Below are 27,802 nucleotides of genomic sequence, written 5' to 3' on the forward strand. Positions count from 1 at the left end.
CTCGGCTTATCAGGAATGAGGTTTGGCACTCAGACCTCCCTGCGGGGCGGGGCAGGGATACCTGTAACCCTCGGCAGCAGCCCTGACGCCATCCAGAAGAAAGACTGGGACGCAACGCCGGCCTGACAGGTATGTTTGGGGGCTGCCAGATCGGGAAGGCAAGATAGAGCAGCCGAGCCTTTTCTGTGCCAGACCCCTGAGGACAGCCAGCCAGCCAGAGATTTCAACACTGTGTGGATTGCGTCATCTTCTTTTTCGGGAGGTCAGACCAGGTAGTCAGATTTGGCCAGCGCTCCCTCTGGAATGCCTGGAATTTGGGAAGGCTCGTATAATGGTTACAGTGTTGTATTCAGGTCTGGGAGACGCAGCTTCAAATCCCCGCTCTGCCACAGAAGCTTGCTGGGTGACTTGGGGCCAGTCACACACTCTCAGCCTGCCCTACCTCACAGGGTTGTCATTTGGATAAAAAGAGAGGAGAGGGGGATGTTGTAAGCCTCTTTGAGTTCCCATTGGGGAGAAAGGCAGAATGTAAACAAAGCAGATAAATAATAAACATCCCTGTAGGGTTGTCAGCTTCCTTACTCGGGGCCTTTTTCTATTCTCCCAGAAAAGAAATCTACACCTGTGAGTTTCTGCCTGATTTTCAGTGGCAAAGTGTGGACATGGAACTAGGGAAAGATGGGGGCTGTAAAGGATGCTCAGAGCTCCTTCTCACGTGCGGTGCTGCAACGCGGCATCTACAGGGTGGTTTCAACAGCAGAGTGGCAGGTTGGGCAAGCACAGAGCGGGTCTAAAACGCCGATGGATTTAAGCAAGCAGCAGTTCTCCTATGAAGGGCCTGCTGCTCGCACGGCAGGAACGCCAGCCAAATCAGTTGCGTGGGCCCACACAAGGCAGAAGGTACACTAGGGCTGCCAATCTCCAGGTGGGGCCTGGAGATGGAGATCTCTAAGACTTACAATGGATCTCCTGTCTTCAGAAGAAGAAGAAGAGGAGTTTGGATTTATCTCCCCCCTTTCTCTCCTGCAGGAGACTCAAAGGGGCTTACAATCTCCTTGTCCTTCCCCCCTCACAACAAACACCCTGTGAGGTGGGTGGGGCTGAGAGAGCTCCGAGAAGCTGTGACTAGCCCAAGGTCACCCAGCTGGCGTGTGTGGGAGTGCACAGGCTAATCTGAATTCCCCAGATAAGCCTCCATAGCTCAGGCGGCAGAGCTGGGAATCAAACCCAGTTCCTCCAGATTAGATACACGAGCTCTTAACCTCTTACGCCACTGCTTCAGAGATCAGTTCTCCTGGGAGAACCGGGTCCTTCAGATGGTAGGCTCTGTAGCGTGATACTCCGCTGAGATCGGGCCCCCTCCCCAGACGCTGCCCAATTCAGGGTCCACCCACACAAATCTCCGGTAATTGAGTCTGGTGCCAGGAAATGCCTTGAAGCAGTTCTTTCTCAAAGCGGGAGATTGAGGGAGACTTCCGCACACCCGGAATAATGCGCTTTCAATGCGCTTTCAATGCACTTTGAAGCTGGATTTTACTGTGCGGAATGGCAACATCCACTTTCAAACAATTGTGAAAATGGACAGAATGTGCATTATTCTGTCTTTATTTTTATTTATTTTATTCTTTAGAATTATTAGCCTCCCTCCCCCAAAGGGCTCAGTGTGGAAGGGGCCAGAGGGTGGGATCTTTTTAATGCTTCCCCCCCCCCCCAAATTACAGAGAGTTCATCTGGCATCTTCTTTGGCCCCTTCCGCACATGCAGAATAAAGCACTTTCAGTCCACTTCCACAATGGTTTGCAAGTGGATTTTGCAATTCTGCACAGTAAATTCCAGCTGCAAAGTGGATTGAAAGTGGACTGAAAGTGTATTATTCTGCATGTGCGGAAGGGGCCTCTGTTTCTTTTGCCAGTGTCAAGCAACACAAGAATCTCTGTTGCAATTTTTAACATCGCAGCTGCTCCTTTGCTTTCTTGTGATGGGCAGTTTGTGATGGGCGGTTTGTTTGTTTGTTTTTAATTTTGTGTCAATTCAGTTTTTAAAAATTGTCCCTTCTTTTCAGCTGAAGATCTGGCAGGGTGGAGAAGCACAGTTTAATCCGATCATTATACCTAAGCAGTTCAATATCTGCAGAAGATGGGAGGAGCAAAGGTCACATTAACCAAGCCAAAGTAAACAGAGCCTCCAGGGAGAGAGGCAGTATACCTTGGAACACCAGAGGCAGTGTTTAAACAAGAGAGGAGTGCTGTTGCCATCAAATTAGTTAGCTTTGCCAGTTTGGGCACTTGGGGTGTGGGGGGAATCTGCCAGGCCACTGTTAGAAACAGGGTACTGGGTTAGACAGATCCTGAGTCTCATCTCGCCAAGCAAATCTTGTAAGCAGCAGTGGCGTAGGAGGTTAAGAGCTCGTGTATCTAATCTGGAGGACCTGGGTTTGATTCCCAGCTCTGCCGCCTGAGCTGTGGAGGCTTATCTGGGGAATTCAGATTAGCCTGTACACTCCCACACTCGCCAGCTGGGTGACCTTGGGCCAGTCACAGCTTCTCGGAGCTCTCTCAGCCCCACCTACCTCACAGGGTGTTTGTTGTGAGGGGGGAAGGGCAAGGAGAGTCTCCTGCAGGAGAGAAAGGGGGGATATAAATCCAAACTCCTCCTCCTCCTCCTCCTCCTCCTCCTCCTCCTCTTCTTCTTCTTCTTCTTCTTCTTCTTCTTCTTCTTCTAATTATCAAATGTATCTATCAGCAGCTATTTGGTATGAATTTAAGATGAGTCCTCCACTCTCACGCGCAGTCTACCTCTGAATAACACACGGGAGGCTCCCGACACCATTTCTGTCTCGCGGACAGGCTGGAAGACTCCGGCAGCCCACTGTCAGAAACAGGATACCAATTCAGTTGATTCTGGCCTGACCCGGCCGAATGCTCAGACAATTCTGCCCATTTGTTTGATTTTCACAAAATACCCTCACCACAGGTGGATTCTTGTTCGCTGCAGAGCTGGAGATTCCAGCCGCCCTTCCGTCCGTCTCCGAAAACCTGCAGCCAGCTCCCGTGGATCCAGGAATGCCCTCAGCCAACAGGCCGGAGAAGGTCACCCTGGCAAATAAAATCCTCAAGCAGTTGCCCCTGGCCAGTAAGGTGAGTGGGAGAAACGTCCACAGGCTTCCTTTCTTCCTCTAACAATAACAACATTTGAGCAGGCCGCCATTTTGCGTGGGCCAAGATGCTACTCAGACGTGGATCTTTTCTGCATGTTTTGCCCCCTGTCAGTTCTGGCCCATGCTGCTTTGGAGTTATCCTTTTACTTCAGGGATGGCAACAGTTAGGTGCAGTGGTTAAGGAAGAAAACATGACCAGGAAAATGAGGAATAGGAGACACTGGAGAAACGAACACAAGCCAAAAACAAGAGGCTGCAAAACGACACTCACGAACATGACAAGTGCCCAAAAATGCTAAACATATTTCACATAAACGTGCATGTGGGTCTGCAGAAGTGCAGAAACGACAAACTCGTGGAGCGCCTCAGACTCCAGAATCTCCACAGTGCACCATAGCCAAGCCAATATAGTGTGCAAATCTGGTATAAAGTCCTCAAGAGCTGATTATGCACAGTGCATTTGTTGTGTGGTGGAGACAAATGTCCACTGCGGCAAGGTTTCTGGAATGGACAATATTTCCTCTAGCCTCGCTTTCACTCTCCACTCTCTCCGCAGCAAGCAAATCCACTTAGAGCACGATTTTAATTTAATGTGGTGATTAATTATTATGTATCAGTCATTGCCATCAATTGTTTACATCTATTAATAGTCTGGCATTGAAAGTGTTATTTTATTATTTTAACTGTTTTAATATTGTACTGGTATTTACATTTTAATACTTTTAATGAGAGTATTATTGATTCTATGTTGTGACCCGCCCTGAGCCCTGCGGAGATAGGGTAGGATATAAATTCGATAAAATAAAATAAATAATTTTTGCTTCGCTGTCAGAGCAGGACAGATTTGCCAGTGGGCACAGCTTTGCCCTGGACTTCTTCCCTCCACCCGCAGCCGACCTGTCTAGTCATACCTTCCTCACCCCTTCAGCTACTTTGCACTCTCGCCTTGAAAACCCTACAGGGTCACCATGAGTCAACTGTGGCTTGACGGCAAAAATCCCAAAACAAAACCTACAGATAGCACCTGAAGATCTTCCAGTATTACAGTCGATTTCCAGATGACCAAGACCAACCTGGAGAAAATAGCTTCTTTGGAGGGTAGACTGTGTGACCTTCTACTCTGCTGAGGTTCCTCCTGTCTTATGCTTTATCTGCACTCATGGGTGCCAACTCTAGGTTGAGAAATCACTGGAGATTGTGGAGGAGGGGGAGGGCAGGGTTCGGAGATGGGAGGGAATTCATTGGGGTATAATCAGTGGTGGGATCCAAAAATTTTAGTAACAGGTTCCCATGGTGGTGGGATTCAAACTGTGGTGTAGCGCCAATGGGGCTGGGCTGGGCACGACGGGGGCGTGGCTGGGCATTCTGGAGGCGGGGCATTCCTGGGCGGGGCTGTGGCAAGGATGCAGCTGCTGCACCAGTCCTTGGGCAGGAAACAAATGCACACAGGCGCAGGCTGCCACGGACGCTGGTGCACCTTCTGCTAGACTGCTTCAAGTTCTGCGCGCTACTGCTGAGAGGAGGGGCGTAACTGAGGCAAAAATCACGTGGCAAAATCACCAATTAGTCACCCCCTCTCAGCACACACAAATAATTAGTAACCTACTCTCGGGAACCGGTGAGAACCTGCTGGATCCCACCTCTGGGTATAATGTCATGAAGCCCACTCTGCAAAGCAGCTGTTTTCTCCAGACTAACTGGTCTCTGTCATCTGGATCCCCAGTCCCTGCCTGGAGGTTGGCAACATCACAACAATTTTGTCAGGTGGGCTGAGCAGAGAGATTGGGACAGAGACCCAAAGTCACCCAGTGAGCATCTGTAGGAGATGGAGGATTTGGGAGTAAGGATTAGTGTCCCTTTTGGGATTCTAATTCGTGGTGGGATTCAGACGGTTCGCACCGGTTCGGGCAAACCGGTAGCTAACTGTTTCTCCAGTTTGCCGAACTGGTGAATCCCACCACTGCCCGAAAACCTGGCGGCTGGCGCCCTTAGCTGGGTGCCTGGGACAGCCAGGGCTTCCCTTGGGGAACTCCCAGCCCCACAAAAAGTCCCTGGCCCCCAGCCAAGTGCACCAGCCTCCGGGGGTGGGGGAAGCAAGCCTCCCAGGAGGGCGCAGCAGTTGGCCCGCCAACTGCCGCCACCTCCCTCATTCAACCGGTCCAGAACCGGTTGTTACATTATTTGAATCCCACCACTGATTCTAATGGTCCCTTTTTCTCCCCTCCCCCCAGACTGCAGTTTGGGGGACTTTGGGGACCATCCGGCCCCTCCTGAGTTTTGAAGTGGAGCGTGATGTCCAGACTCTCCTCGATGCCATCGCTGGTGAAGGTAACGTTTTATGATCAATCATTATCACATCGCTCTATTCAAGCGGCGGCCTGTGGGTTTCGTGCTACTTCGGTCAGCATGCTCCGGACTTGCCTCTCGGCTCCAGGGAGGCGCTTCATTCCAGCGCTCTGCCTCCGCCCCCCCCCCCCGCTAGCTCAGCCCTGGTTCTGCGCAGCTGGGAGAAGCCAAAACAAGAATGGGGATTGACCCTTCGTCAGATCTGGCCACCTGGCTATGGGTCCACAGCCTCTCCCCAGGAGTGCAGCTATGGTGGAGCCCCACTAAGAGGCGCTCTGGGAACCCCAACTCACCACCTTCCCCCCTTATGTCAGGAGAGAGGCCTTAAATGGTGCTGGGCGGGTGGTGGTGCAAAAATTAGGTCTTTCCTCAGGTGCCATTTTCTGCCAGTACACCTCTGGGCCCTCCAAATTGAATTCATGTGTTGTGTCTACAAAATTACAACAATTATGTTCTCCTGAGCCCTGGCCCAATTAGGACTCAAGAGGCAAGAGGTAGGGTGAAATAAAATAATTGCTTATTGTTGCTGCAGCACCAATGTTCATTTAGGCAGAAGCGTAGAATACGATGGGTTTCCAGGTCTTATGCAGTTTACAGAGTCATGAAGTCAGCATCACCGCAGCATCAACAGTGAGGTCAAATCGCCCCTCCCTCCACATGTTGTACACGTGAAGCCTTCTTCATGCAACCCACGATCTAAAAGACGCCCCTTTGGTACCTCCCCTGGGTGGAGATCTTGCATTGAAATGAGGCAACCAGTTCATTCAGGTGCCAGCTTGACCCCACGTGATACCTGGTTCATTCCTGAATCCAGGAGACGTTTTGACAGCACAATATACGGTTCTCATCCTTCAAGTGCTGATCAAAGCAACACTGGCATCATTATGCCATGGGAGGAATGCACAGGGCGACAAGATGTCTCTGGAAGTTACTCAGGAGGGCTTGAGTGTGAATTCTAACGCCCGTCTTCCTGACATCTCCAAGGACAGCTTTGTTATGTTAACAGGACTTTTCTTTGCACATTAGCAGGGGCCCCAAGGACTGCTAGCTGGTTGAGTACCAGCCTACCTGACAAGGGAATAGGTTTAAAACTTAGACATTATTGTATCTGTGTATGGTTCTCCAGTTGCACAGTGGCAGATAGGAAGGCGCTCCAAAGGGTGATCACTACTGCACAGAAGATTATCGGCTGTCCTCTCCCCTCCTTGGAAGAACTCTATAACTCCCGAAGCCTAAAGGAAACCCAAAATATTCTGAGAGACCCGTCTCATCCAGCACACTCTCTTTTTGAACTGTTACCATCCGGCAGATTGTACAGATCTATCAAAACTAGGACAAAGAGGCTTAGAGACAGCTTCTACTCTAGAGCCGTGGCTATGCTAAAGTCCGCGGCTTCGTGTTGATGTGTTTGGGGCTGTGTAGGGATGGGTGGAGGAAGGGGAAAGTGAGGATGGGGGATGAGTCTGAAATTGTGTGCATCGAGGAATGCTGCTGTAAATTTCGTTGTGCGTGCACAATGACAATAAAATGCTTATGCTTATGCTTAAGGCTAATACTTTTACCCACGAGCATTTCAGCCAACAGAATTTTTTTTTACTTTTTGCATGCGTAGCAGAATGCAAAGGATGTTTACAGGAGAGGGGGCTATTGTTCGGAGAAAAATTGAAAATCACATTCTTGAAAGAATAAAACAGTGCATTTGTTGTTATTATTGTTCTCAAAATATGACACCACACGTGCACTTCATGTGTTCTGTCCAGTGTTGTTAGGGCTACCAATCTCTCTCACTACACCAGCATGGTGTAGTGGTTAAGAGCAGGTGGATTTTAATCTGGAGAACCGGGTTTGATTCCCCACTCCTCCACCTGAGTGGCAGAGGTTTATCTGGTCACCCAGATGTGTTTCCGCACTCCTACATTCTCGCTGAGTGACCTTGGGCTAGTCACAGTTCTCTCAGAACTCTCTCAGCCCCACCTGCCTCACAGGGTGTTTCTTGTGGGGAGAGGAAGGGAAAGGAGCTTGTGAGCCACCTTTAAGTCTCCTCACAGGAGAGAAAGGTGGGATATAAATCCAACCTTTTCTTCTTCTTCTCTCTTTCTCCGCCCCCTCAACCCGACAGCCGTGGACTATGGAACCATCATCCACGTGCTCACCAACAGGACCAATGGACAGAGGCAGCAGATTGCCAAAGGCTTCCAGGCATTCACTCAACAGGTAAAGTTGGGAAGGGGAGAAGAACAGAGGGTTGGGGGGGGGGGCCTATCCCTTCAACAAACCGAGCCAGGTCCTGGTAGGCCAATGGTGGCCAGGAGCCTGGGTCACCAACTTCCAGGTAGTGGCTGGAGATCTCCTGGGACTACGACTGAACTCCAGGCAACAGAGATAAGTTCCCTAGAGAAAATGGCTGCTTTGGAAGGTGGACTCTATGGCACTATGGAGGGGGACTCTATGGCACTATGGAGGTGGACTCTATGGCACTATGGAGGGGGACTCTATGGCACTATGGAGCGTGCCCAGAGGAGGACGACCAAAATGATAAAAGGTCTACCCTACAATGACGAACAGAAGGGAATGCTTCTTCCAGTACCCTCTCAGAGGGTATATTCCTGTTCTCTTTGTCCAGAGAGGGAATCCAATCTGGAGCTGGCAACTCTCTGGGTGGAGCCACAAAATGGGGGCTGCAGGAGGCGGAGCCAGCCACAAAATGGCTGCCACAGCTTACCTTCAGACCCTTGTGCTGTGGTGGCAGCTTCTGCCAAAGCTGTGTTTTTAAAAATCCACACAGCCAGTCAGATCTCCAGTGGCCAAGCAGAGTCCCCCCCCCCACTTTCTACAAACACTTAGTAAACACCCCCTTGAGGACCTCTCCTCTAAAACCTTCCTTGGCTTTTCCTCCCTAGGACCTGCTGAAGACCCTGCAAGCTGCCGTGTCTGGGAATCTGGAGACAGCTGTGGTGGGGCTGATGAAACCAGCAGCCCAGTTTGATGCTCATGAGATCAAAATGGCCATGAAGGTATCGGCTGACCCACGTTCCGCACCAAATGAATTGGGCAACAGGCTTGAGGAAAATGCCCCGGTCTTTAGTAGATGCTTTATGGGGAGGTTATTTAGGGGTTTTGGCTGTCATGTTGCAGCCAATTTAGGCAAACCAATTTAGGCTTTCCCCACTACAGAAGGGAGCTAAGGTCGACTCGGTTCCCTTCAGTGGAGGGCGATTCCAGGCTGTCCCCACAGCAACTGAGTTGGCCCCCTGGAACCGAGCTAAGTGGGCGGGATCATCTTGGTGCCTGTTTCACTCCTCGATCGTGATTGGAGCTTGTGCTACGGTGGAAAACGGGAGCATTCTTTTTTTTTTACAGTCTTTACAGTTTACAGTTTACAGTTACATGCGCTTTCTGCCCACCACGACTCTCCCGTTCTGCGCATGCCACAAAAGCGGCTCGTGATTGGTTGAACGGATGAGGTGTCGTTTCGATGCTTCACCACTTCGAAGCTTTGAAGTGGTATCGACCTTGTTCCAGCAGTGTAGTTCATAACTGTGACAAGGATGTCGTAGTTCTGGGGGGGGGGGGGACCGAGACAAAACAATGTTGAGCTCAGTGGCAGTGGGGATTCACTGAGGCGAACCTAGGTAGAAACCAGTTCAACTCTGTCAGTGGGGAAAGCCCCCAATATAGAGTGTTCAAGGCAAGGGATGTTCAGAGGTGGTTGGCCATCACCTGCCTCTGTGTAGCAACCCTGGACTTCCTTGGAGGTCTCCAACCCTGGACATCCTTGGGGAAGGGGTGGTGTAGAAGCTTAATAAACGAAATGAGATGATTGCGTAGGTGGGGAAAGGCAAGGAGGAGTCAGAATGCTCAAAGAAAGCGAAACGCGTGCTGATTCCCTTTGGTCTCCCTGCGAAGGGAGAAGAAAAGTCACATTTCAGCTTTCAGAAACTGCGGAGGTTCTCTAATCTGAGAGCGAGGTTGCTGCCGGAGTGGGGAAAACGTGTGCATATCCAAGAATCCAACTCGAAGGTTATGTACACTCAGTGCAAAGGAGACCACAAATGCGCAAATGGCCAGTATGTCTTTGCCAAGCAGTGGTTTCCCAACCCAGGGTTACCAATTTTCAGGTGGGTCCTGGAATTCTTCCAGAATTACAGCGGACCCTTAGACCTTAGCTCAATTACAAATAAATCCAGTTCCCCCAGAGGAAATGGCAGCTTCAGAGACTGGATTCTATGGCCCTGCCGAGCTCCCTTCCCCAAATCTGCCAGTTCCAGGCACTGCCCCCAAACCTCCAGACACTTCCCAAATTGGAACTGGCAGTCCTACAAAAGGGCTACATGTTTTTGAATTGCTGTCCTCATAAAGTCACTAGATTACACCCTCTTTCTCTTGCACCCTCTTCACTGGATTGCACCAGTGGTGGGATCCAAAACATTTAGTAACAGGTTTCCATGGTGGTGGGATTCAAACTGTGGTGTAGTGCCAATGGGGCTGGGCGGGGCACGACGGGGGCGTGGCCGGTCATACCTGGGCGGGGCTGTAGCAAGGACGCAGCCACTGCACTGGTCCTTAGGCGGGAAACGAATGCACGCAGGCGCAGGCTGCCATGCACGCCGGTGCACTTCCTGCTAGACTGCTTCAAGTTCTGCGCACTACTGCTGAGAAGAGGGGCGCAACTAAGGCAAAAATCACGTGGAAAAATCACCAATGAGTAACCCCCTCTCGGCACACACAAATAATTAGTAACCTACTCTCGGGAACCTGTGAGAACCTGCTGGATCCCACCTCTGGATTGCACCCTCACTAGATTGCACCCTCTTCAGTCGCTTAGTGGTTAAGAGCAGGTGCACTCTAATCTGGAGAACCGGGTTTGAGTCCCCGCTCTGCCACTTGAGCTGTGGAGGCTTATCTGGGGAACCAGATTAGCTTGTGACTCCAACACATGCAGCTGGGTGACCTTGGGCTAGTCACAGCTCTTCCAAACTGTCTCAGCCCCACCCACTTCACAGGATGTTTGTTGGGGGGGGGGGAGGAAGGAGATTGTAAGACCCTTTGAGTCTTCTTACAGGAGAGAAAGGGGGGATATAAATCCAAACTCTTCTCTTCTTCTTCTCTTCTTCCTCTCTGCAGGGTTCAGACGGAGCCACGCTGGCCGAAATCCTTTGCACTCGGACTACCCAGCAGCTCCGGGAAATCTTGGATTTTTATAAGCACGGTAAACATTGGAGCAACTCAGGGAGGGGGTCTTATTTCTTACCATCTAAAACATTGCGGTCCTGGATCGGATCTGGTGTATTAAAGCTAGACGCATTTTACGATGTTTGCCTTTAGGCTTAGATTCTAGGAAATGAATCCTTGGTAATGCTCAGCACGCAGGGCAGTCAAATCTGGGTCAGGAAATTCCTAGAGGTTTGGGGGTGGAGCAATGGGAGGGGCAATTGGGGAGGGACCGAAGCAGGGTATAATACCATAGAGTCCATCCTCTAAAGCAGACATTTTCCTTGGGTGAACTGATGTCTATTGGAGAATGGTGCAGCCTCCTTCTATGGAGGTTGGACTTGATGGCCCTTCTGGTCTCTTCCAACTCTATGATTCTATGATTCTGTAGTCTGGAGGGCAGTTATTGTCTGGAGATTCCATGAGATTTCCAAGAGGTTAGCAAACCTACAGGTTTACGCCTCTTTAGGCACTCAAAATACTTCACATACCTTATCAGCACCCTGATTATAAGGTAGGTCAGTATCTATCGCAATGCCAGTGAGGTATTGTGGGTAGCAACTGCAAATGAGAATGGAACATTTTGATGTCTCGTTGATTTCAATGGAAGAAATCTAAATTTACAGAGTTACAGAGATCAGTTGTCCTGGATCAAGTCATTGTAATTTATTGTGGATGTCAACTGATCCTAATTTCTGATGCTATTTTGCCTAAATCGGGACTTTTCAAAGAGTTGACTTCTTGAAGAGCAAAATTAACTTTTGGAGGTTCATTCCTTGATCCTGCAGTGTGCAGCCACTGTAAACCTAATACTGAGAAGTTTAAAAAAGATTTTGCTTTGGGGATTTACTGTGGATGTCAACTTATCCTTTCCTCCAGAGGTGGGATCCAGCAGGTTCTCACAGGTTCCCGAGAGTAGGTTACTAATTATTTGTGAGTGCCGAGAGGGGGTTACTAATTGGTGATTTTGCCACGTGATTTTTGCCTTAGTTACGCCCCTCCTCTCAACAGTAGCGCACAGAACTTGAAGCAGTCTAGCAGGAGGTGCACCGGCGTGTGTGGCAGCCTGCGCCTGCGTGCATTCGTTTCCCGCCCAAGGACCGGCGCAGCGGCTGCGTCCTTGCCACAGCCCCGCCCAGGAATGCCCCGCCCCCGGAATGCCCGCCCATGCCCCCGTCGTGTCCCACGTAGCCCCATTGGCGCTACACCACAGTTTGAATCCCACCACCATGGGAACCTGTTACTAAAAATTTTTGATCCCACCACTGCTTTCCTCTCATATTATTTACCTACATAAGAACATTCAAAGCTATGGGCTGGAGGAGTTTATTTTTTGAAGAGTAAAATTAACTTGTTTATAGTTGTTTCTTGTATCTGGCTTGCAACAATAATAATAACGGTGTAGTAGTTACGTTACAAGAAATCTTTTCTTTATTATCAAAAACCGTTTTTTTGTTTATTTGGCCATAGTGGGTTTGCTGCATACCTAATCTTCATTCTGTCCATGGAGACCTGTCTCCTGCCCCCCCCCCTCGATCCCTCCCCCGCCCCAAATCCCCAGGAATGTTCCCATGTGGAACTGGAAACCTTTCACACTGCTCAAGTTGTTAACTTCTGCTTCCATCTGGGCTGTTTCTTGGTAGCAACTGCTTTTCTGGTCCCGTCCCAGACATCCTGTTTCTGCAAGCTGATTCCACACCCCATGCCATGCTCCAAGTGTAAACCTTTTCTTACAATCTGGATTTGTTCCTCCCGACCCACAACCCACTCCGCTTTCTCTGCCACATCTAGATTTTAAATCGGACCTAGAGGCGGACCTTGTGTTCCGAAGCAGCGGCTGTTTTAGAGATCTCCTGCTCACCCTGCTGAAGGTAACTGGATCTTTTCTGGAAAAAAATGTCCCAGGCCGTATCTGCGCTCTGCTCTTAAGTCTGGTTGTGACATGCTCTGGAGAGGAGAGGCCAGGAGGCTCTCCATGGGTACGTGCCCCCCCCCCCAGCTGCGTTCTGGCCCCAAACTCCACATGTTCAATTGTGCCAGCGGCCCCTTATCTGTGCAGCACCAGTATGGTGGCTGTATACTCATGCCACTTTCAGGGACGGTTGACTGGAAGGTACCTCAAAGGTCATCTAGTCTAACCCCCAGCACAACGCAGGACATTCACAACTACCCCCCACTTCCCAAGTAGCCCCTGCTCTGTGCCCAGAGAAAGGCAAAAAATGTCCAGAATCCCTGGCCAATCCGGTCTGCTTTTTAATGGGTTTTAATATTTTGGTCATTGGAGCCTATATTGTTTATTTTATATTGCCATGTATTATGTTGTGCACCGCCCAGAGCCCTCTGGGGGTAGGGCGGTATAATAAATAGGTAGGTAGGTAGGTAGGTAGGTAGGTAGGTAGGTAGGTAGGTAGGTAGGTAGGTAGGTAGGTAGGTAGGTAGGTAGGCAGGTAGGTAGGTAGGTAGGTAGGTAGGTAGGTAGGTAGGTAGGTAGGTAGGCAGGCAGGCAGGCAGGTAGGCAGGCAGGTAGGTAGGTAGGTAGGCAGGTAGGCAGGTAGGCAGGCAGGTAGGTAGGTAGGTAGGCAGGCAGGTAGGCAGGCAGGCAGGCAGGCAGGCAGGCAGGTAGGTAGGTAGGTAGGCAGGCAGGCAGGCAGGCAGGCAGGCAGGTAGGTAGGTAGGTAGATAGATAGATAGATAGATAGATAGATAGATAGATAGATAGATAGATAGATAGATAGATAGATAGATAGATAGATAGATAGATAGATAGATAGATAGATAGATAGATGATGGATGATGGATGATGGATGATGGATGATAGATGGATGATAGACGGAGGGACGGAGGGACGGACGGACGGACGGAGGGACGGAGGGATGGAGGGACGGACGGACGGAGGGACGGAGGGACGGAGGGACGGACGGAGGGACGGACGGACGGAGGGACGGACGGAGGGACGGACGGAGGGACGGACGGACGGAGGGACGGACGGACGGAGGGACGGACGGACGGACGGAGGGACGGACGGAGGGACGGACGGACGGAGGGACGGACGGAGGGACGGACGGACGGACGGACGGACGGACGGACGGACGGACGGGCGAGACATGGAGGGAAACGGACGGACGCAGACGGAGGGAACGGACAGATCGGGACGGAATGGACGGAACGGACGGACGGACGAACGGACAGACAGACGGAATAGATAGATATAGATAGATAGATAGATAGATAGATAGATAGATAGATAGATAGAATTCACTTCCTACACACTCAAAAGTGGCGATCTATTGGAACTATCCTGGGCCAGTAAGACAGGGCCACGGTAGCCCCCTCCCCAGTTTGCTGAAGTTGACACAGACTCTGTGGAACACAAAGGGCTTTTGAAGCCGTTTTCCTTCTAGTGAGACAATCAGATGGGTCATGGAGGCTGCCCCGTCAAACGTCAGTCCTAACGTTCTGTCTTTCTGTCTCCCGCAGACCAGCCGAGAGAGATACTCTGGGGTCATTGACTACGTCCTGATTGAGCAAGATACCAAGGTGGGACTGGTGGGGGGGCGGGGCAGAGATTTCAGATGGTGCAAGTCGAGCGTCACCTCCTGGCTGTGCAAACCCTGAATCACTTCTGCAGATTGGGGGATATTCGCAGTTGTTCACTGCATGGAAAAACCAGATCGCGGCAGGAGCATCCCAGTCTCTGGCTGTTTTTATTGACTTCATTTATTCCCCACCTTTCCCCCAAGTGGGGATCCAAAGTGACTCAGTCATTAGACCTTCCTGCCCAAATCACCCAAAACATTTGTAAAACATTTTCAAACCCCCCACCCCCCTGCCTTGCCCTTTATGATGATGTTTGTTCATACCAATTCATGGTCACCAATAGGTGTTCCCCCTTTTTGTGTGTCACTTGTTGACTTGATGCTTCAGTGCTTCTTGCTGCAATTTTCTACGACTTGTGCAACAGATGCTTCGAAGATTTTATCCCCTTCCCGAAATTAAAAACACACAGAAACGATGAAAATAAACAGGCGAGCGGGAATGGAGTGGGCTCAGCAGTAATGGTAAAATGGTGCTGGCTGGAAAGTTCGAGGAAGCGGCACAGAGAACACGGAGAAACCATCATTGAAATAGATGCGCTGGCAGCAAGTGGAAGATAGTTTGAAAACATTTCAAAACCCAGAAGAAGGGTTTAAAAGGGATTAAGTTTAAAAACGTTTTGAAGCCGGAAATAAAACATTTTCGAGATGTAAGGGGGGGAAAAACAGTGTGGCCCTCCAGGGAGGAAACGTTTTATTTTCTGCCTGAAAATGTTTTAAAAGGTTTGTGCGAAAAGGGCCATTGTTCTCCTCTTCTCTGCTTTATCGTCACGACAAACCCTGTGAAGTGGGGTGGGCTGAGAAGGTATGGCAGGCCCACCCAGGAGGTTTGCACAGCAGAGTCGGGATTCAGACTTGGTTCTCTTGGGTCTTAGTCGAACTCTCTGATCTCTGAACTGCACTAACTTTTTGCTGGTGCTGCATGGTGATGCCACGCCCCCTACAGCCAATGAAGTTTGAAGGACACAGGATATGCTCTCTGAAAACAGTAAGATGCAGTTGTGGCCAGACTGAATGTGGTTTGTAAGATCTCAGGAAGAAAGGCAAGAATAAAATAACGCAAATGAAAATGGACGCCTAGATGCCCGTTTTCATTTGCATCATTTCATTCTTGCCTCTCTTCCTGAGATCTCACAAAGCATCAACTGCAACCTAAATGTTTTCAGAGAACCAATATTCTCAGTAAAGACAATCAACTGCAGTGAATTTGGTAAAATGTCGTCAGGAGTGTATTGCCTAAAGATGGCGCCTGAGGCAAGTGTTGAGCTGCCTCGTCCCCAACCCCCACAACTCTGTGGGTTCAAGGCCGGGCTTTGCCAAGTCGAGCTTTAAAGTGCAGGCTCTGCCTCGAAACCCACAGTTTAAAGCTGGGCCCAGCTAGGTGGAGGCGAGCCTTGAACCGCAAACTCTGCATCTAGCTTTATATTGCTGGCTCTCAACCTCCAAACCTCCGCCTCTGAAGTCCCAGGGCATTCGGATGTGGAGCCAACAGTATACAGTCTGCCCTGGCCAGGGTAGAGCTTGCACTTTAAAGTTAGACGTTAAAGCAGAGGCGTAGCTCCAAGGGGACGAGTGGGGGGTGACATTGGTCGGCAGTGGTAACACCTGTGGTGTGTTTGCAGTGTGTGTGGCAGAGGAGGCGTGGTGGGATAGGGGCGTCGGTGCACCAGGTGCTTTCCCCACTTGCTACGCCTCTGCTTTAAAGCTAGATTAAGGTGACCAGATGGTCACCTTTGCAAACTGGGATGGGTGGGATGCAGAACCCGCGGTATGCTTGTGGCGCCAAGAGTCAACCGCAGAGGCTACACTGTTTGCCTTCTGGGGCTCCCGTTTCCCCGCCTCCCCTGTCACAGGGGTGGGAAACAGGGGTGCCCAGAAGGCCGATACTCCCTGCGGTGACCGCCTCAGGAAGGGCTGACGCACTGCCTTACACCCCAGAAGGCAGTCGCGACGGCGCTTCCAAAGCTGAACACTGGGAAAAAACCGTGGGGTGCTAGCGTGACAAGCTTGAGCTTCAAGGCGGGGACCTGTCCGCTCGGGCCAAAAGCGGGACGTCTGGTCAGCCTAAGCTAGATCTTTACTTGACAAGTTAAGGTCAAGGGTGGCCTCTGTCTGGCCAGGTCCAGCTTTAAGCTGCAGGCTTCAAGGCAGAGCTCAAAGTTTAAAGCTAGACCTGGAGAAGCTCAGCCCCAAATTGTGCTCACCTCACAAACTCCACGTGGAGCGGGCACTCAGTTGAATCCCAGACCCAAGCCCCCACCCACAAACTCCACATGGAGGTCAGGGCGGGGGCACAATTCTGCGGTGGTGCTCAGAGCCTCTGGGGCGGAGGGGCTCTGAGCCACCCTGTACCCCCCCTCAAGAAGCACCCGGGGCATGAGCCCTGACTTGCCCCACCCTTGTTATGCCCTTAAACGTAACGCTGATGCAATTGTCATTACAGACGCATGCATATATGCACATACATGAATAAGAAAAGATCGTTTCTGTTGCTCTAGCTAGCCACATCTGGGTGTGGAGCCTGTTCATCTGGAATATCGCCCTGTAAACTTGACTAGTGAAGGCCAAGCGCGTGGTCCATGATCAAAGTTAGTTTGTACGTTCTGGGGCTCAGAGACTGGGGCTCCCTCTGGAGAAGATCCTTTTTATGTGTCACACCTTCTGGGGCTCACTTTGAATGCCCTGTTAGTTATGAAGAAGAAGAGTTTGGATTTATATCCCCTCTTTCTCTCCTGCAGGAGACTCAAATGGGCTTACAATCTCCTTGCCCTTCCCCCCTCACAACAAACACCCTGTGAGGCATGGGTGGGAGCTAGAAGTCTCGGTAGCTGTGAGCTAGCCCAAGGTCAATGCCAGCTGGCGTGTGTGGGAGTGCACAGGCTAATCTGAATTCCCAGATAAACGCCTCCACATTGCAGCTCCAGGCAGCAGAGCTGGGAATCAAACCGAAGTTCCTCCAGATTAGATACATGAGCTCTTAACCTCCTACGCCACTGGTGCTCCTATCTGAGATTAGTGGCATTCACCTAAACTGAGATGTGCCGGGGTTTACTCTGGGGAGCCCCGGACAGGTGGTTGCTGGCTCTGATTACTGCAGCAATTTGATTTAGTTGGGTTTCTGGCCCATCTAATCCAGAAGGAAACAAATACTCTGCACCTGCCTTTGGAGGCGTACTGGATGAAAATGGCGCCCGGGGCATGACCGGCTCCTGGCGCCTCCCCCCCAAGCCCACCTCCCTGCGCCCCACTTATGGCGGCCAGCAGGGAGGCTAGTGGGCAGGGCTTGGCGGCAGGCGGCTCTGCCCCCCCCCTTCCTCCCTGCAGGACCTGGGGAAAAAATATAAGCAACAGCACCAAATGTTGTATTTAAGCAGGCTAGGTCTATACCAGTGATGGCGAACCTTTTCGAGACCGAGTGCCCAAATTGCAACCCAAAACCCACTTATTCATCACAAAGTGCCAACCCGGCAATTTAACTTGAATACTGAGGACACAGTTTAGGAAACAAAGCGGTGGAGAAAAAAATCCCGAGATTGCCAATGCGTTACTGGGGAGTAGGCAGTGAAGCAACTGTGCAATGCTTCAAAATGGGTGAACTGCACAACCCAAGGAGAGTTTACTCAGAAGCAAGCCCCATTGCCAGCAACCGAGCTTACTCCCAGGTAAAAGATTGTGCCCAGACCAGCCTAGATGTGTGTGTGGGGTGTGTGTGTGTGTGATTTTCCACACACACCCCAATGACAAACTCTGTGCACGTGTGCCCACAGAAAAGGCTCTGAGTGCCACCTCTGGCACCCGTGCCATAGGTTCGCCACCACTGGTCTATATTATGAAAAAGTTCAAACATATACGAGCCAGTCTGCAGGGAGGGGGGGGGGGAGCCAGCCTGCAGCCACGCCGCACAGCTCAGCCAGTAAGTGGTGCCCCGGCACAGGGGAGCAGCCGGGTGTCAGCCGGGTCACTGTGCCGCGGGAGAGGCCGGGCACAGGAACCTGACTGGCACCTGGCCCCCCCCCCCCCCCGTGACTAAATTGCCTTTGCCAGGAGACATGGGATGCCCCTGCTTGCCTTGAGGATATCCTTCATTCCTGTTCCTGCGTTCTGAGGCTAGACCTGGCACCAAAAATATGTCCTCGGACTGAACCTTCAACCCCACCTTCAACCCCACCTAGCAGCCAAATATGCAAGCAGGCCACACTGCAAACTCTGTGCCGCCTTCATTGATTTGAAGGCAGCTTTTGGACGCCTTTACAGTTCCCAGAAGAGGACTTCTCTTGGGCCAAGCTTGCTTCTCACTTGAGGTATTGAGGATAGACTTCTCTCTTCCTCATAGGGCAAATCTATTAGGGCACCAGCTGCCGTATGATAGAGATGCTCTCAGGAAGGCCTTCTTAATGACGGACCCCATAGAACACAGTGGTGGCCGAACCTATGGCATGGGTGCCAGGAGGTTTGGCACTCAGAGCCCCTCTCTGTGGAGCGCAGCACAAACAGAATCTCGCTCATCATGTGGGGGGGGGCAGCCCCCCACACCTATCTAGTCGCCCCCCCACACACACACACACACATCTAGGCTGGCCTGGGCCGGGGCTGGGCTCCGATTATTAAAGGCATTATTAAACCTAAGACCCTAGTTTTCCCGGGCTTGCAGTGTAGGTAGCCCTGGTAAAGCACTGTTAAAAAAAACCCCACTGATTTTCATGCAAAGAACTAAAGCACGCGATCCCTTTATCTGGGAGTAAGCTTCGGTTGCTGGCAATGGGGCTTGCTTCTACAGATGATAAACTCCCTCCTAGGGATTTGTGGTACAATCCGTTCAAGAGTTGCATGGTTGCTTCCCAAAGCAAAGCCAACCGGAGACTCACCACCAAGCTTACTCCCAAGTAACGCGATGCCTCAAAGCCAACCATTTTTTCCTAAGCTTCAAAACCTCAGTATTCAGGTTGAATTGCTGTGTTGGCACTTGGCGATAAATAAGTTGGTTTTGGGTTGCAATTTGGGCACTCGGTCTCGAAAAGGTTCGCCATCACTGCCATAGAGGTTAACAAAGGAGTTAAACAGGGATGCGTGTTGGCCCCCACTCTTTTTAATCTTTATTTGAGTGACCTCCCTCTCACTTTTGACAGGTACCAGCACCCCGCATCCCCAAGCTTTCCTCACGTTTTTTACCAACCCTGCTTTATCGCGGATGACTCTGTTCTGCTATAGCATTTCAGGGTGGGTGCTCAGGAAACTCATAGGAAACAATTCTCTGAGTACTGCAACACCAACAAATTAACAATTAACTATCAGAAAACCAAAATCATGGTTTTTGCTAGATCTCGCAAAAAATATTCCCGGAAACTAAACAATGTTCTTCTTGAGCAAGTTTATTGTTTCCTTGGCATCACCTTTTCACATAATCTTTCCCGGTCCTTGCACCAAAAGGCAGCGCTCACTCTGTCCTCCCCAAGTATCTCTGGAATCCTCCGATTCTTTTATAGCAGAGGGCACTCAACCCCACCTGCAGGGCAGGTGGCCCAAAGGATTCAGTGAAGAATATTCTGCCAGAACAGCCAATGAGATTTGCTTGCTGTGTCTCCTTCCAGGCTCTGGTGAATGCAGGCAGCAGCCCAGCCAGGCTGGATGAGAATAAATGGGTCAGAATCCTCACCCAGCGCAGCCCTGAACATCTAAACAGAGGTAAGGCGGCCCTGCAATCTTCCTCTGAGATTTTTGGATGCGGGATCATTGCTGCGAAAATCTGTTGAATTAATGCAGTCTAAGTCCATGGGTGTCAGTGAGCATAGACTGGAGTATTTCTGCATAAGATTGCACTCTACCGTGTAGCGAGGGAACCAAACTGTACATGGCTGTTCCAGTAGAAAAGGTTGTGCATCCCCATACCCCCACCCCTGGCTAAGAAATTCCTGGGCGGGAGGAGGAGGAGGAATTTGGATTTATATCTCCTGGAGCAGCAGCGGCGTAGGAGGTTAAGAGCTCGTGTATCTAATCTGGAGGAACCGGGTTTGATTCCCAGCTCTGCCGCCTGAGCTGTGGAGGTTTATCTGGGGAATTCAGATTAGCCTGTACACTCCCACACACGCCAGCTGGGTGACCTTGGGCTAGTCACAGCTTCTCGGAGCTCTCTCAGCCCCACCTACCTCACAGGGTGTTTGTTGTGAGGGGGGAAGGGCAAGGAGATTGTCAGCCCCTTTGAGTCTCCTGCAGGAGACAAAGGGGGGATATAAATCCAAACTCCTCCTCCTCCTCCTGTAAGGAGACTCAAAGGGGCTTATAATCTCCTTTCCCTTCCCCGCCCCCCACAACAAACACCCTGTGAGGTGGGTGGAGCTGAGAGAGCTCCGAAGAACTGGGACTGGCCCAAGGTCATCCTTGCGTGTGTGTGGGAGTGCACAAGCTAATCTAGTTCACCAGTTAAGCCTCCACAGCTCAAGTGGCAGAGCGGGGAATCAAACCCGGTTCCCCAGATTAGAGTTCACCTGCTCTTAACCACTACGCTACACTGGCACTAAGGTGGAGCCTAGGGAGGGGAGGATTTGGGGGATGGGTCTACACTCCAAAGCAGCCATTTTCTAGGGAAACTGATCTCTGCAGTCTGGAGGTCAGTTGCAATTCCGGGGAATCTCCAGACCCCACCTGTAGGTTGGCAACCCTGTTGAACCAAAGATCTAGCATCTAACACCACCTGTATTCAAGAAGCTCCATCACGATTTTCCCCGAATCAAAAGATCCCCTGATTGGCTGTTGTGGGTTTTCCGGGCAATCTCGCCACAGTCTGGTAATTTTTGCTCCGAACCTTTCGTGGCATCTATGGTTGGCGTCTTTGGAGGCATGTCGCAGTAAGATGTGCTTCTCTTACCGTAAAATGACATGCATCTTACTGCGACATGCCTCCGAAGACGCCAACCATAGATCGCGTAGAAAGGTTGAACCGCGCTGAACCGTGATCGATGATTAAAATCCAGAACAGCCAGTTGACTCTGCCAGAAGCCTTCAATAGCCTTTTCAGGGGCACTTATAAAGTATAACTGGTTTAAATCCCCCAACCTCCAAAACTTTGGGACATGCAAACTGACCGTTTCCTTTCCCTCGCAGTGTTCAGCTTGTACCACAAGATAACTGGGCTCCAGATGGAGGACACGGTGGCAAAAGTATTCCAGGGTAATGCCCAAGTTGCTGTCTTGACACTGGGTAGGTATAGCCTTGGAACAGGGCGATTTCCCCAAAGGAAGCGTCTTGGGCAGCATTGTTGTTAAACTCTTTGTCTGAATCCAGAATGTGTGTGGCGATTGGCTGTGGAAATGCATTCTGCACATGTTCAAAGGGGTCTCGTTTTCCATCATTTCCCACGTTTCGTGGCCAAGATCAGACATTCATTAAACGAGGGGCAATTAGCCAGGCGCCCTTTCAACAGCCTTCCTCATCGGTTTCAGCAGCCGGATTTTTCAGACACGCCCGTCTTGGCTCTTGGCAGCTAATGGGTTTTTCTAATAGGCTGTTGTGGGTTTTCCAGGCTGTGCGGTTTGGCAGTTTTTGCTCCTAACGTTTCGCCCACATCTACGGCTGGCATCTTCAGAGGCATGTCATGGGGAGATGTGTTTCACTCCGTGGCCCAGATTTTTCTTTTCACACCAACCGCTTGTGTCCTGTTTACAAGGCCAGGCAGCGCTGAGCTGTTTTGTTTTGTTTTGAAAACACATTCCGTCCATTTTCAGGGTGAAAAAAAAACCACCCTTTGCATTTCTGAGTTGCTGCAGTTGGGTGTTTGTTTTATCATTCTCTGTGTTAGGCAGAGGCCAACTTACTGGAGATCCCTGCCCCCTAAATGATGCGTCTGGCCTCCCCGGGCCCAGGGGCTACGGCTCCTGGCCCTGCCTGATGGGAACACCTCTCCCTCCAGCTGTCTGGGTCTCTTACGGGGATAGCCTTGGTGATTTCCGCCAGGGGCCTGTAAAGACTGAGTTGTTCCACGGGCGCTTTGGAGATACCAGCTGAGTTGTGCCCCAGTTCATGGGTCCCCTGTATTATCGGGGACCCATTGGCCGGGAATCCATAGGTCCTGATACCATCTGGACCCACTGCCTCTCTCTCCGCTTTTTAGGAGGATTCGGTTTAGGTGGGATGCCATCTTAGGATAACTGCTGTTTTTATTATATTTATGGAAGCTCTGTGTGATGATTTTATGTATGGTTTTATGTTGTACACTGCCCAGAGCCAGTGGTGGGATCCAAAAATTTTAGTAACAGGTTCCCATGGTGGTGGGATTCAAACTGTGGTGTAGCGCCAATGGGGCTGGAAGCGGGGCACCCGATGGGGCGTGGCTGGGCATTCTGGGGGTGGGGCATTCCTGGGCGGGGCTGTGGCAAGGACATAGCCACTGCGCTGGTCCTTGGGTGGGAATGCATGCAGAGCGAGGCTGCCACCTGCGCTAGTGCACCTCCTGCAAGACTGCTTCAAGTTCTGCGCGCTACTGCTGAGAAGAGGGGCATAACTAAGGTAAAAATCACGTGGCAAAATCATCAATTAGTAACCCCCTCGACACACACAAATAATTAGTAACCTACTCTCGGGAACCTGTGAGAACCTGCTGGATCCCACCTCTGCCCAGAGCCCTTCGGGGATGGGGCGGTATATTAAGATAGATAGATAGATAGATAGATAGATAGATAGATAGATAGATAGATAGATAGATAGATAGATAGATAGATAGATAGATAGATAGATAGATAGATAGATAGATAGATAGATAGATAGATAGATAGACAGACAGACAGACAGACAGACAGACAGACAGACAGACAGACAGACAGACAGACAGACAGACAGACAGACAGACAGACAGACAGACAGACAGACAGACAGACAGATAGATAGATAGATAGATAGATAGATAGATAGATAGATAGATAGATAGATAGATAGATATAACAACAACAACAACAACAACAATAATAATAATATTTGCATTAAAAAAGTGAAAAGAACTGCTGTGAAAAAGGCAAAGATCGGCACTGTTTGAAACAGCCAGAATGCTTCAGACGTAGCCCATTAACAGGTTTGAACCTGATGTCTGACACCTCCATCAATATGTCACTTTACGAGGAACTGAGCCAACAACAGATAACACCTGGTTTAAAACAGCGATGTGTCTAGCTTGGACCAGGGGAGATCAGCATTCAAATGTGCATTTAGCCATGAAATTAATTAAATGAGCAGTGACAGCATATTGGTGTGGTCTACCTCATAAGACTGCTGCGTAGATAACAAGATATTAACCCTCTCTTGGAGGAAGAATCCAAACAGCTCAAGTTTTTTTTTCTCGGGTTCAGATGCAATTTAACAGCTTACCTGGTCAAATTTCACCTGTGCTTAAAGGTACAGAAGCCCTGCCTTGCAGTTTCCAGGCAGACAAAAGGAAACACTTCTTCCCACTGCATAATTATCCTGTGGAACTCCTTGCTACAAGGATCAATTGTGTGGGTAATTGTGCGGTGCGGACAGAAAGCAACTAGGAAGGGCCTTCAGATTTCTGGGAAGCAGCTCTGGATGCTATCAGGAACGGGATACTGGGCTAGTTGGTTCCTGTCTAGGCCTGATCTCACAGGGTACTTTTCATGTCCTTGTCACTCTCTCTTTGGCAGTCTCGGTCCTGCGGAACACCCCGCTTTATTTTGCCGCCAGACTCCGCCAAGCGATTAAGGTGAGCGTCTCTCCACGCAAGTCTGCCCAACTGTCTCTCTATGGCCATGGTGGCGAACCTTTGGCACTCCAGATGTTATGGACTACAATTCCCATCAGCTCTTGCCAGCGTGGCCAATTGGCCAGGCTGGCAGGGGCTGATGGGAATTGTAGTCCATAACATCTGGAGTGCCAAAGGTTCGCCACCACTGCTCTATGGCACCTTTCCGGCGCAGGCGGGCCAGAGGAGATCCCATTTTTTAAAGGACAATTCAATTTTTCACCTATCAGTATGGCCTGGTTCAGGGATTGGGGCAACATTCTTTGGGGCAACATTGGGGCAACTTAGCTTTGTACCAAATTGCCCCTTCTGCTGCGGGAGCTTAAACTGGGTCGCCTGCTGTCCACTCAATAGTGGTCTTCCAGAATAAAGGAGACTTCTGGGAAATTTGGCCAATTTCTGATGGCTGCCACTTAGTCACAGCTCAGCGGCAGGGTATCTGCCTGGCATGCAAAAGGTCCCAAGTTCAATTCCTGGCATCTCCAGAGAAAAGAACCAGGCAGTAGGTGACTTCAACCTGAGACCCTTGGGAGCAACTGCCTGTCTGAGTAGCCAGTACTGACTTTGGCCCCTTCTGCACATGCAGAATAATGTACATTCAATCCATTGACAATTGTTTGAAAGTGATTTTGTTTGGTCCCTACCTGTATTATTCACATATATTATATTGTTTTTATGAAATAACAAAAATATTAAAACCAAAAGTGGATTTTGCTATTCGGCCCAGTAAAATCCAGCTTCAACGTGCATTGAAAGTGGATTGAAAGTGCATTATTCTGCATGTGTGGAAGGGGCCTTTGATTGACAAAGATTCAGTTACAAGGTAGCTTCCTGCGTATGTTGTGACGCTGTCCAGGCATATTCTGCAGGTGCGGAAGGGGCCTTTGATTGACAAAGATTCAGTTATAAGGTAGCTTCCTGCGTATGTTGTTACACTGCCCAGGTATTTTGCAGAATGACAAGTTAGGCCTCTGCCCCAGAGAGCTTCCAAAAATGTGATCTTACGGGAGGAAAATTCCAGCCACACTTTAGTCGTGCATTCTTCTTCTTAGTTTTGGAAGGGAGTGCGTGATCAGAGATTGTTTCAACCGCTTCCTGGAAGAGGTGGGTTGTTTGAATACACACATGAACAGTTGCCTTTCACTCTTAACCTGACACCCCCAACACACACACACACACGCACACACACACTTTAATTTCTCCGTCTCTCCAAAGGGTCCGGTTGCCGTCCACAAAACTCTGATTCGCATCCTGATTTCCCGTAGCGAGACCGACCTCCTCAGCATACGAGCCGAGTTCAAGAAGCACTACGGGATTTCCCTCTATTCGTTCATCCAGGTGAGATCTCAGCGTTGTTCAGGCCTTTACTGGGGGTGGGGGGGGCTGGTGGATGACTGAACTAGCAGGGTGTGGTTGTGCTGTTTTGTGGGGTCAGGTTACATCTGAAATAAAGTATGGAAAATCTTAGCCCCAACCAGGAGCATCACTAGGGCAGTGATGGCGAACCTACGGCACGGGTGCCAGAGGTGGCACTCAGAGCCCTCTCTGTGGGCACGCGCACACAGAGTTTGTCATGTGGGGGGCGGAAAATCACACACACACCCCACACACACACCTAGGCTGGCCTGGGCCACTGAGCACGACGTGCGCAGACTGCAGTGAGCAGGGAGGACTCGGCTGGCGGGCCTGGTGCCTGTGCTCCGGGTGGCTGCTGCCCGAGGGGGGGGGGCACAGAGGAGGCAGAGATGCTAGAGAGGCACAGAGCGATGCACGCGGGACTTGCTGGAGGCTAGAGCAGGCTGGCCCCTGCTCGAGCAGATGAGGCGGAGCCAACCGTTTTTTTCTAAACTAAAACCTCAGCATTCAGGTTGAATTGCCGGGTTGGCACTTTGCGATAAATAAGTGGGGTTTGGGTTGCAATTTGGGCACTCGGTCTCAAAAAGGTTCGCCATCACTGCACTAGGGAAATCGGGAGATCATGAGTTGGGCGTTAAGGAGCTGTCCTCCTCCGTTTGACCCAGACTTCTGGCACTCAAAGTTCACACGCCTCCTCTCAGTCAAAATCCCAGACCCCGGCCCTGAATCTTGAATTTTCCTGTCTTAAAATTTTTTTAAACAGTGAGAACACATAAAATGTAAGGGCAGACCTTCCTTCTCATCCCAAAGACCGCGGGGACTTTTAGTGGGGGCTTGAAAAGGAGTGCCTTTGGAGGTTCTTGGCTCTTGCCTTTCCACTATTTCACACTGCCCAGGAGCAGCTAAACATACCTACCTACCTACCTACCTACCTACCTACCTACCTACCTACCTACCTACCTACCTACCTACCTACCTACCTACCTACCTACCTACCTACCTACCGTGTTTCCCCGAAAATAAGACAGTGTCCTATATTAATTTTTGCTCCCAAAGATGCGCTATGTCTTATTTTCAGGGGATGTCTTATTTTTCTGTGTTCTGTTCGTTGGGCATGCTTTCAAACAAAAACTTTGCTACGTCTCTTACTTTCGGGGGATGCCTTATATTTCAGCACTTCAGCAAAACCTCTACTACGTCTTAGGAGCAGCAGTGGCGTAGGAGGTTTAGAGCTCGTGTATCTAATCTGGAGGAACTGGGTTTGATTCCCAGCTCTGCCGCCTGAGCTGTGGAGGCTTATCTGGGGAATTCAGATTAGCCTGTACACTCCCGCACACGCCAGCTGGGTGACCTTGGGCTAGTCACAGCTTCTCGGAGCTCTCTCAGCCCCACCTACCTCACAGGGTGCTTGTTGTGAGGGGGGAAGGGCAAGGAGATTGTAAGCCCCTTTGAGTCTCCTCCTCCTCCTCCTCCTCCTCCTCCTCCTCCTCCTCTTCCTCTTCTTCCTCTTCTTCTTCTTCTTCTTCTTATTATTATTATTATTATCCAGGGGATGTCTTATATTTGGGGAAACAGGGTACCTACCTACCTACCTACCTACCTACCTACCTACCTACCTACCTACCTACCTACCTACCTACCTACCTACTTCATGCAAATGGCTCTAAAATCTCTCTTTATTTCCTTCCAGGCTGAAACGCAAGGCAATTACCAGGCGATCTTGTTGGGACTGTGCAAGGCGGAAGATCTGTAAAGTTCTCTCTGGTGAAGATCTTCACTGGGCAGTCTATCTCTGAATACCTAGGGAAACTATTCTCCCCTTTGCAACACCTGCAATTTATGCCAGCTTTGGCCACGAAAGATGACGTGGGGTGTGTGCCAACGAAGTCCCCCACAGCAATCCGGATTGGCCGCTTGTGCCGATTCTTTTGTGCTCTCAGCAGTCGAGCTTTTCACGAGTTTGAAAAACTGAATCGAGGACAGGCACAGCTGAGCTTCTTCCAAGTCTCTTGCTGCTGCCAATCTAGATCGGTGCAAAAGGGGACTATCAGTTTTTAGGGGGGGGGGGCGGTGTAGAATTTTTGTGGAGAGTGTTGAAAAAATATCCCCCCCCCCCTGGCTGCCCCCTCAATTGTGCTTTCTCCGGTTTTCCCTGCTGGTTTTCTTCTCGGCCTCCTTTTAACCCCTTCTTTCTTTTACTATCCTTGAATGGTCCCAGCCAATCAGGGATCTTAGCATCATGGTCTCCTCAGGCTGGGGAGCCAAACTGTGGCCACATCACTTAGGGAAAACAGAGCGACTCAATTTGGCTGTTCTGTACCAGGACAGAAGGCCCCTCCTCGTATCCACACACAAAAAATTGTGTGCCTGTTTTTGCCATCAAGTCACAACTGACTT

The 27,802-nt window shown here is 50.3% G+C and overlaps 1 protein-coding gene across 1 annotated transcript in view; it reads left to right on the forward strand.

Annotated features, from left to right (window-relative positions):
• Positions 1 to 76: 76 nt before the first annotated feature.
• ANXA9 (annexin A9) overlaps positions 77 to 27,802 on the forward strand; it is a 27,783-nt gene continuing 57 nt past the window's right edge. The window contains exons 1-13 of the mRNA XM_048508554.1: positions 77 to 129; positions 2,974 to 3,137; positions 5,389 to 5,485; positions 7,623 to 7,717; positions 8,404 to 8,517; positions 10,628 to 10,712; positions 12,506 to 12,585; positions 14,192 to 14,251; positions 19,896 to 19,989; positions 21,406 to 21,501; positions 23,952 to 24,010; positions 25,265 to 25,387; positions 27,096 to 27,802. The exon at positions 27,096 to 27,802 is cut by the window's right edge and continues 57 nt beyond it. Coding sequence (XP_048364511.1) covers positions 3,063 to 3,137; positions 5,389 to 5,485; positions 7,623 to 7,717; positions 8,404 to 8,517; positions 10,628 to 10,712; positions 12,506 to 12,585; positions 14,192 to 14,251; positions 19,896 to 19,989; positions 21,406 to 21,501; positions 23,952 to 24,010; positions 25,265 to 25,387; positions 27,096 to 27,158 — 1,041 coding nt within the window. The 5' untranslated portion in view covers positions 77 to 129; positions 2,974 to 3,062 and the 3' untranslated portion in view covers positions 27,159 to 27,802. The remainder of the gene's footprint in view (positions 130 to 2,973; positions 3,138 to 5,388; positions 5,486 to 7,622; positions 7,718 to 8,403; positions 8,518 to 10,627; positions 10,713 to 12,505; positions 12,586 to 14,191; positions 14,252 to 19,895; positions 19,990 to 21,405; positions 21,502 to 23,951; positions 24,011 to 25,264; positions 25,388 to 27,095) is intronic.

Source organism: Sphaerodactylus townsendi, linkage group LG01, assembly GCF_021028975.2.
Source record: "Sphaerodactylus townsendi isolate TG3544 linkage group LG01, MPM_Stown_v2.3, whole genome shotgun sequence".
NCBI lineage: Eukaryota > Metazoa > Chordata > Lepidosauria > Squamata > Sphaerodactylidae > Sphaerodactylus > Sphaerodactylus townsendi.